Genomic DNA, 9341 nt, shown 5'->3' with positions numbered 1-9341 from the left:
GACCCCAATCTTGTACCTATGACAATTACTTCTGAATAAATAAATCAGGCGAGATTTCTTAAAAAATAGGATATTCCGAATCTAAACCCCCGTGTCAAGGTCGGCCTTCGTGCATGGGCTGTGCCTTGCACAGCGGGGCCAGGTGCGGAACTGGCCCACCAAGGCAATACTGGGCCGGCCGGCAAGCCCTACACTCGGATGCCGGAGCCTCGTGCGTTCGCCCAAAAGGGAAAAAAAAACCGCGGCTAGCATAAACGGTGGGCGCGCGGCGGCGGCGGCGGCGGCGGTTGGCCCTCTCGAGTCATGGTGCTACCCGCCACCCTCTCGCGCGACGCCAGAGCTCACTCGTGCCCTGCACAGGACGGCCAGGGGGAAGCGGGGCCGCCGCGCCCGTGCAGACCGCCCGCGTTCTACAGCTCCGTGTTCGCGCAGGTACGCCACCCGTTCGACGAAATGCCGCACCGGGCGTGGCCGTTAGTTTTCTCGCTTTCTGCTCCCTGCGAGTGGCGTGGTAGTCTGGTAGGTGATCCCGCGTTACCGTTTCATGCTCGCAGATCGAAGAGGTCGGGTGGGGGCAGCTAGTGAGCGCCACAGGCGACGACGGCGTGTCGTGCATCACCTTCCGCGTCGTGTAAGGGATTTCTCGCCTTGCCTGGCTGACGTTTCCGTGATGCCTGAATTTTTTGCATTTGATGTTTTGATGGTCTGGAGTTAAGTATTGTTGTTCGGTGACACTATGATCATCAGACTTAGCGCACCTGTGCACGAACAACTAACCGAATTACCCCCTCCCAAAAAAAAACCTAACTGAAGTTCAGCAGTTTCATGCGTTGTTCCTTATCAGGTTGACGGGTTACCGTTTATCAAGAACTTTGAGCTGTAGCTTGGATAGGATGATACCATGAAGTTCCTTTGACAATGCATGCAGTGTTTCTGTTCTGTGATTGCATTTGCATTACATAAACTTATGGCTTGTGGCATCTCTGATTGTCAGGGATGAGCAGCGACGGCAACATTTACTGGAGATCACACTGCCCATGAACTACCCGGCATGCCCTCCTTCAATTGCTGCGGTACATTTCATCTAATTTTCAAAGCATCTGTCAGAACTGTTTTCACCGTATTGTGCAATGTCAGATATTTCGGAAGGATCACACAAGCTATATGGCTGTCTACTTCTTACAGGATGTTCCTTATCTCCCCAAATTACAGTGGTCAAAAAGCTCGAGACTGAAGGATGTTCTCTGCCAGTTCCAAGCGGTTGGGGAGATATTATTTCCCATCTTTTCATTAGTTCCACTTCTTACACTTCCACCTCATGAGCTGCATATCTATGGGTAATAACCTATCAACTTAATATGTTTTGTGTAAACAATTAGCACCTGAAGGTATTGCAAGATTACTGGTCTACAATGGATGGCATTGACAAGGCCCTTTGGGTTGTCGATCCTACAAAGCCGACATATGCTATGTCTCATCGTCGCATAGCTTTGGGTGATGATTGCTATATTTTACTACATGTTGATGCGCACAAGCCCAACTCCTTACCAGAGTAAGCTCAGATGTCAAGTCTGTACATGAAAATGCAAGCATCATTGTTGATCGTCAACAAATTTTCCAGGTGCCGCTTCCTAGGCACAGATGGGAAACTGGAAAGGCTGATAAAGAATTGGAGAAAAAATCGTAAGAGATGGTATATTGTCAGGTTTCCTGCATTAAGTGACCTGTTGTACCTTTTCTACTTATTTATTACTCCCTCTGTCCCTAAATATAAGACGTTTTTGCAGTTCAATTTTAACCACAAAAACGTCTTATATTTAGGGACAGAGGTAGTACTATTATATGCTATTGAAATATGTCATATTCAGATATTTTATAGCCTGTTGAAGTTAGTTCTGCATAACTCTGCTGCTCCTAGTATCTTCTTTTCTGAAATCCCCATGAGTGTGTTCTTGCGGAATAATATTAAACTAGAGAGTGTATAAATGAAATTGAAATTTCTCTAGTGTTACATTAGAGGCATGCGAGAGGTGTTACAGACATCATTTTTCTGATACTAGGAGCGCTGACGGAAAGTTCCATGAGAACCTGGCAACCGTCTTAGATTTTGCTCTGCCGCAACCCCCTTCTGTGAGTATCAAAGATGACCAGCAAGCTGATTGTGGGATATGTTACGCGACGCATCTGCCCGTCGGTGAGCCAATCTCTATTCCGCCTCTGGTCGCAACCTTTTCTGCCCATCATGTAGTTTCCTGACCATAATATCTTGCGTCTTTGCTCCTGAATGAAGATGACGAACTCGGTACTCAGAGCGGGTGCGCGGCGGACTACAAGTGCGAAAACCCTAGCTGCAGCAGAGCCTTCCACTCGGTGTGCCTGAGAGACTGGCTGCGCACCATTACTACGACAAGGCAGTACGTAGAAACGATGAAACCCTAAAGAGATTATTCCACCCACCATACGCATTGGATTGATGTGCAATGTACTCCATCTCTGATCGCTCTTGTCATCTGTTCTCTGCAGGTCGTTCGATGTTCTGTTCGGGAACTGCCCCTACTGCAGCGAGCCTGTTGCCGTGAAGAGCACCGACATCTGAACCTGCCTTCTTCGCATTTACAAATCGAGGTGCTGAAGTTGGCTTAATGTGAGCGGTTTGTCTGGATATAAACTAAGTTATGGAAACTGTGTATGCTTGTATAATAGTAGGAGTAGCATGTTTCCACCTTCCAGCGTGCGCTTTTCGATAATGACCTTCAAGCAGGTGTGGTTCCAGGTTTCGGGCGGACCAGTAAAAAGGAAGAGGGAAGAAAACAAGAAGATCTAGGTCGCTACGTGGATGAGCCGGTCGTCATGATCTAGATGTCATCAATGGAGCTGCAAGGGGTCAAAATTCCCGTTGCTTTCTACGAAATTGGCGTCCACTTCTAGAGATGAAAGAAGTGTGCCAGCCTAATTACTGAAAATTGGTGTCTCTTACGCACCCTTCTAGATTTGGGACGAATGAGGAATTGCTGACTGGTATAATTACAGTGGTTTGGATCTCTGAATGTCAATGCGCATTAGTATTTCCCTTGGTTGCTCGCCTAACGGCGACCCTTGAATTAGTTTACCAATTATTCCAAGCCGCCTGATGATAAAATAATAGTTCCAGAAAGCTGAAACGGTCAGTCAAACGGCCCAAATCCACGACGGCAAACGAACGACTATACTATTGCAGATCTAGTAGAGAAGGAAAAATTGCCATCTAGACTTGTAGTTGTCCCCTCTCTTAGAACAGTCCGATTTTATCCCGACACGGCGAACATATAACGGATTGCAGAGACAGGAGCGCATATCAGGTTCTCGTGGAAGAAAAAGGAGAGCTTTAGGAGGCATCATCGCACCAGATCCACCCATGTCGACGACGACGACGCATCACCCTGCGATTTGATCCCATCACCGGAGGGCAGGAGAAGGGGGAAAAAAGAGAGAAAAAGTAAAGGCTGCTGCCGGTGAGGCGAGCCGGTCCGCGGAGTGAAGTGGTGATCCACCACACCCACAACCACAAACAAACAGAGGCAGGAACCAGAAGCGACCCACCGGGCGGTTGAGCTCCCGCGCCGCCCCCTCGCCTCATCGGCGCCCACCTCGCGCCACCGGCGTCACTGAGGAAAGTTCTGGGCGACTCCCCCAGGCGGCGGCGGCGGCGGCCAAGTCAAATCCAAGTAGGATGGCGCCGGGGGAGGGCGGGGAGAAGAAGGGGAGGAGGAGGAGGAGGTGGCTGCCGGCGGCGTGCCTCCCGCGGCCCGGGTGCTTCACGGTGTCCGCCGCCGACGAGGGGCCCTCGGGCTCCGGCTCCGGCGCCGACGAGGGAGGCGGAGACGGGGCCAGCAGGCGGGCGCCCACGCATCTGATCGTGACCGTCAATGGGATCGTCGGCAGGTGATTGTTTCCATCTCTTTTTTTACCCCTCCGTTTCTTACTGCTTTTCGGCGCTAACCTCGGACCACTCGCACGCAATCGGTTGGCTCCTTGACTTTTGAACTAAAGGCTATGTGGACAAAATAGTTGGCAGTTTTAGAATCGTTTTTGAATGAATCTATCGGTCAACCTAATGAACCTATGATGGAAAGGAAAACAATCCATTGCAAATCATGAGTATTCAAGGGCTAACTTTCAGTGGATGCTGTTGGAATGTTGGATCCCTGAGGAACAATATAGCTGAGTATTATTTATTTATTTATTGAAATTAGATAGCTGAGTATTTGTCACACTTTCACACTACAGAAGTTGCTCTTAATCTTGTCAAAACTTTGGTTCAAACAAATATAAACATTCGAATCTTCCCTCAAAAAAAATTAAGCATTCGAATCCACAGAAACATAATTTATTTTAATATACACTTGTAAATGTATATTAATTGATACACTTGTTCATGTGAAATGTCAGTAGACCTGCACAAATTGATACATAATTTTTCTTCTAAGTTCTTACCTTCTAATTAGGTTCCAGCGTGCAGTAGTATTACTCTATTACGTTTGTGAGTTCCAGCACGTTTGTGAGTTCCAGCTGCACTCACAAACAGAAGGGCGTGCAAGTGTTCAAGACATGTAATAATGCGCAAAATCCTATATTTTACCTTAGTTTCTTGAATGTGTTGTTAGCTAACATGCAGTTCTACAATGTGTTCTGAGGAAACATCTATTTCCATTTTACCTTAGTTTCTATCATGCAGTGCAGTTGCATTGTGAGGAGACATCTATTTCCACTTTTTTTTTCAAATGTTTGACTTTTCTACTGCAGTGCAGAAAATTGGGGTTACGCAGCAAAACATTTCATCAGAAAACACCCTGAGGATGTGGTTGTTCATTGTAAGTTCAACAGCATTAATTAAAGTATTTTATTATTTATGTGCAAGTACGTTCAACCCCAAAACTAGTACTCTTTCAGTTGGGAATGGACCACTATTTTGGACAGTGAATTAAGTAGTCACACTATCATTAATGGCACATCTCCTGTGGGAGAAAATAAATGGGAATGTTCTGTTGTGTGGTACAGGCAGTGGATGCAACTCAGCAACTCGAACTTTCGATGGTGTTGATGTGATGGGAAGGAGATTAGCGGAGGAGGTGAGTATTGGTAAATTCATGTTGGAAAATTTAATGTACAGAGCTGAGCTAGCCTCAATGATCTTTAATCTACTTTCTTTTCTACTCTTCTCTTTCATGATAAACAACCTTACTATTCCAGGTGGGGAGAGCTAGCCTCAATGATCTTTAATCTACATTTTTTTTTCTACTCTTCTCTTTCATGATAAACAACCTTACTGTTCCAGGTGGGGAATCCCCCCATCGCTGATTACTGAAAAGCACACCCTTATATGCTTTATCATTACATCAGCTCCTATTACTCTCTGCCTCGTCTTCCTTACTTCAAATTAACCTATATTTTGTGTTTTTAGGTGATTTCAGTTGTTAAGTGTAGACCAGAACTTCAGAAGATCTCCTTTGTTGCACACTCATTGGGTGGGTTGATTGCAAGATACGCCATTGCACTACTATATGAGCCTACTACACAAACAGATTGTCATGAGGAGTATGAGAAGGATGTCAATGATGCTCGTAGCAACCAACCGATGGGTCAAGGCAAGATTGCTGGTTTGGAGCCCATGAACTTTATAACTTTTGCAACACCACACCTTGGCACAAGATCACATAAACAGGTTATTTACAAATTTTGCAGTACATTCTGCCTTTATATCAAGCCTTGGCCAGATGGCAACCTATTGTGGTTTAATTTGAGCTTGCACAACTAGATATCTTTTTTTTTGACAAACCAACATATCCCTGCATTATATTAAACCAGAAGGAGTATGGAAGCTCAGATACAAAGTGGATAAATTTGAGTTAATGAATTATGTATATTAATGGCAAATATGAACTTCAGTAAAGGTATTAGTTTGATGTAAATATAGTTACACCATTTTGATTTAAGTTGTTCCTTTTTCCATTTCATTCACCTGGTTGCTACCATACCTCTCAGTGTTACTTATTTTTGTTTCGATGTATTAAATATGCACAACTTTCTTCCTCCTAATATCCATCACTGGCAATTAGTAGCTTTCTGATTCTAGTGGGTGCATCTCGTACGATGGTGTGACAAACTGGCAGATTGACTGGATATGCAGATTAATTGACTCCATTGTTGATTGCTACACGCAGATGCCCCTTCTCCGTGGTTCCTATAGATTGGAAAAGATGGCTTTTGGTATGTCCTGGCTTGCTGGGAGAAGTGGAAAACATCTTTTTCTAAAGGATGTTGAAGATGAGAAGCCACCATTACTTCTTCAGATGGTTACTGATTACGGGGATCTCCATTTCATGTATGCCATATAAATGTTGTTTTCGATGAATAACTACAAAAATAGATCTCCTTATTTCAGCGTATCTTATACTTTGTTTCTTTGTGCAGATCAGCTCTTCGTTCTTTCAGGCGCTGTGTTGCTTACTCAAATGTTTGTGGTGATTGTATCCTTGTGCCATGAATATTTGTACTTAGCAGATCAATATAAACATATTGGCTATCTATTTACCAATTCAGAATTTAAAGCACTTTGTTTTATGGCCTTGACTAAAAGTTCAGTCGTTGTTGGCTGGAAGACATCTTCAATACGCCGTCAACATGAGCTTCCCAAGGTAATGATCTATTTATTATCAGCCCATATTTGGTCTGTAACAGGGTTCTTATGTTTCAAAATCCTCTGGCATCAGAAAGAAGATTTTGTGGATGATGTAAGATATCCACATGTTGTATATGTGGAAAAACCAAAGGCTCGGGATGTTGATTTTTCGGATGAAATGATTTATCAGGCAAAAACTACAAGTGAAATGGAAGGTAAGATACTGAGTTGGAGTTATAGTAGTACCAGGCTTTCCATGATGATGTGCTGTTTATTGTCAAAGGACTTGATAAACCAGCAGAAACCATAGATGCCGAGTTTCTAATGACGAAGTCTTTACGCTGGTTAATGTTTGCATTGGAGCTAAAGTTTTGTTTTTATTTAGCGTGTTTTGTATTATATCCAATACCATTCCATACTTCCATTTCTCCAGGATGATTAAGATCATATGTTCTGTAACTGAATTAACCTGTCTTCAATTTCAGAGGTAATGCTGAAAAGCCTAAATAGAATTCCCTGGGAAAGGGTAGATGTTAGCTTCAAGAGAAGTAGACAAAGGATTTTTGCCCATAGCACCATTCAGGTTTGTTATAAACCCCATGGCCTTCTGGTCCCTATTCTTCATGTCTGTTGGATAAAAGTTTCTACACTGTGATTACTTTACATGTTGGCACCAAAAAAGAGCCCCCCTTTGAAAGGCTACATTTTGAAGTTTCATTAGCATCTGTCTACTGAAAGCTCTTGGCTACATTAATTTTCTTTAAGCATTGCCATTTGTTCTAGAATTATTTTACCAGTCAATAGAATTTGCTTATGTCTAGGACAAGAATGTCAGTGCAAGACATTAGAAGAATGGTCACACTTTAATGATTAACTGCAAGACTGTCAGTGCTTGCACTGCTGATTTTAGGAATGCTGCAGATTCTTACCCGATGATATCGTAGTAGTTGATCATGTGGGGCGTATGGCTCCACCGACACAAGAGCTAGAAAAGGCTACCATTTAAGTTGGTAGGTAGGTTATCATGGACCAAATACGGATGCAGTCCTTGCTGTCAAAAACAGCAGGCCCTCTCTCCATTTTATGCCTATTCAGGATAGCTTTGCTACCTATGCGTTATAAGTTGCTGCAAGCTCAGGAACACAAGGTTTAGCCCAACTTGCATGGCTGGCTAGCAGGGTAGCTCTATCCACTTTGTTTCTTGAAAACAAAAAGGAAAAAAAAACAGAGCTATCCTTGTCCGTATGAGTTGATGCTTGTGTAATAAGCTGCAATGCCAAAACTGAAATGTGATATGCAAGGCACAAGTCAGTTATTGATAAGTGTGTCGATGAAGCAAATTTACCAAGTTGTCACCGTCTGAAAAAACTCATGCATTCTTTCTCATTTCTTTCGTGTCGCAGGTGAAGACATATTTCTTCAACTCTGATGGGGCTGATGTGGTCTTCCACATGATCGACCATTTTCTCTACTAACATGGAGCGATAACGTGGTGGCGGTGCCGATTTCTTTCTCTTCTTCTATCTGGATACGAATTTCTTTCTCTTCTTCTATTTGGATTATTGGGTACCAATTTCAATTGGATAGGAAAAGGATAGGGGCAAAAAGTGTTGGAGATATACTACAGTGGAACAGGCAGAACCACCCGCTGGGCCTATGTAGGCTTCCTGTAAAGTCTGTCTGGGGCTCGTAGGTTCTTTTCTTTTCTCTCTTGCATCCATGCTTCAGTGTGCATGCATGCATGTAAATGTTTAATGGACCACAGGCTGTTGATTCATCAGTGTAATAAAATAAGATAAGATCCGCTGTGTGTTTGCGTCTCGAGCAGAGAACTCGTAGCGAGAATTACGGGTATTGACCTCTCTTGCCGTCAGTGCATGCATGTCTCCAGCTTGACCTGAAAACCTCTTTAATTTCCCAAGCACTTTGACTGGCTACACCAGTATATTATATACCACCAGCAGAAAAAAACAGTATTATATACCACTACTATACTGAAGCTACGATTATTGCTTGTGACATTATTGGGATGCACAGTGTATGACTGCGCTAATGGGGATTCAAGCCGTGTCGTCCGGTTTAGAAACACCTTAACTCGTGTGAGTTAAAAGAGATCCCATCTTCAAAACATGAAATTTACGTACTTGGAGCAATGGTCAGAGCGAGCGCGCTTTGTGACATGGAGTTTGGTTCTCAAATCATTCACTCCCCCTCGTCCTCTCTGATCACCGCCCGCTTTTGCTTGCTAATGAAAATGGCATCAAGCGCTCCAAATGCTTCCGCATTGAGAACTTTTAGATTAATATGCCTGGTTTCCAGGAGATGTGGAATGAGGATCACAACCATGTTGAGCCCTACCAGGTGCTACACCACAAGCTCAAGAAGACTAGCATCAGACTAAATGCTCTTTTCTCCAATGCGGAAGTTCAACTCTATATGGCCCTGAAGATAATTCTTCGCCTTGACATTGGACAAGAATCTCGAACCTTGAGCCCGGCAAAGCTTGACCTTCGAAGGAGGCTCAAGCGGCGGGTGGTTGGCTTGGTTATGTTTGAGAAGGCTAGAAATGGGCAAAACTTAAGAATCACAAATATCAAAGGAGGAGATGCAAATACAAGATTCTTCCACCTAAGAGTTAATCGTTGCGAGAGAAAAAAATATTCACCGCCCAAAGCATAATGTG

The 9341-nt window shown here is 43.8% G+C and overlaps 2 protein-coding genes across 8 annotated transcripts; both read left to right on the top strand.

The window, feature by feature from the left end:
* The first annotated feature begins 207 nt into the window (after window positions 1-207).
* On the top strand, window positions 208-3053 carry LOC147974657 (zinc ion binding protein). Of its 6 annotated transcripts, none has more exons than XM_087517657.1 (10): window positions 208-432; window positions 555-631; window positions 995-1073; window positions 1186-1260; window positions 1380-1552; window positions 1622-1693; window positions 2061-2194; window positions 2291-2414; window positions 2524-2644; window positions 2774-3053. In XM_087517657.1, the coding sequence occupies exons 1-9, from the start codon at window positions 304-306 to the stop codon at window positions 2594-2596; spliced, it is 936 nt and encodes a 311-aa protein (XP_087373783.1). In that variant the 5' UTR covers window positions 208-303; the 3' UTR covers window positions 2597-2644; window positions 2774-3053. The 6 variants fall into 6 exon arrangements, with proteins under 6 accessions (XP_087373783.1, XP_087373781.1, XP_087373782.1 ...); XM_087517655.1 differs by having other exon boundaries at window positions 1622-1705; window positions 2524-2625; XM_087517656.1 differs by having other exon boundaries at window positions 1622-1705; window positions 2524-2625; window positions 2762-3053.
* A 133-nt stretch (window positions 3054-3186) lies between these two features.
* On the top strand, window positions 3187-8468 carry LOC147974656 (putative lipase ROG1). Of its 2 annotated transcripts, none has more exons than XM_087517651.1 (10): window positions 3187-3921; window positions 4783-4850; window positions 5038-5108; window positions 5441-5701; window positions 6201-6361; window positions 6451-6506; window positions 6622-6674; window positions 6750-6873; window positions 7144-7241; window positions 8062-8468. In XM_087517651.1, exons 1-10 carry the CDS (start codon window positions 3710-3712, stop codon window positions 8131-8133), a joined length of 1176 nt encoding a protein of 391 aa, XP_087373777.1. In that variant the 5' UTR covers window positions 3187-3709; the 3' UTR covers window positions 8134-8468. The 2 variants fall into 2 exon arrangements, with proteins under 2 accessions (XP_087373777.1, XP_087373778.1); XM_087517652.1 differs by having other exon boundaries at window positions 3748-3921; window positions 4788-4850.
* The last annotated feature ends 873 nt before the right edge of the window (window positions 8469-9341 follow it).

This window comes from Triticum urartu, chromosome 4A, assembly GCF_056163025.1.
Source record: "Triticum urartu cultivar PI428250 chromosome 4A, HENAU_Tu73, whole genome shotgun sequence".
NCBI lineage: Eukaryota > Viridiplantae > Streptophyta > Magnoliopsida > Poales > Poaceae > Triticum > Triticum urartu.
The sequence above is the reverse complement of the archived record's forward strand: the minus strand, read 5'-3'. Positions and strand labels throughout refer to the sequence as shown.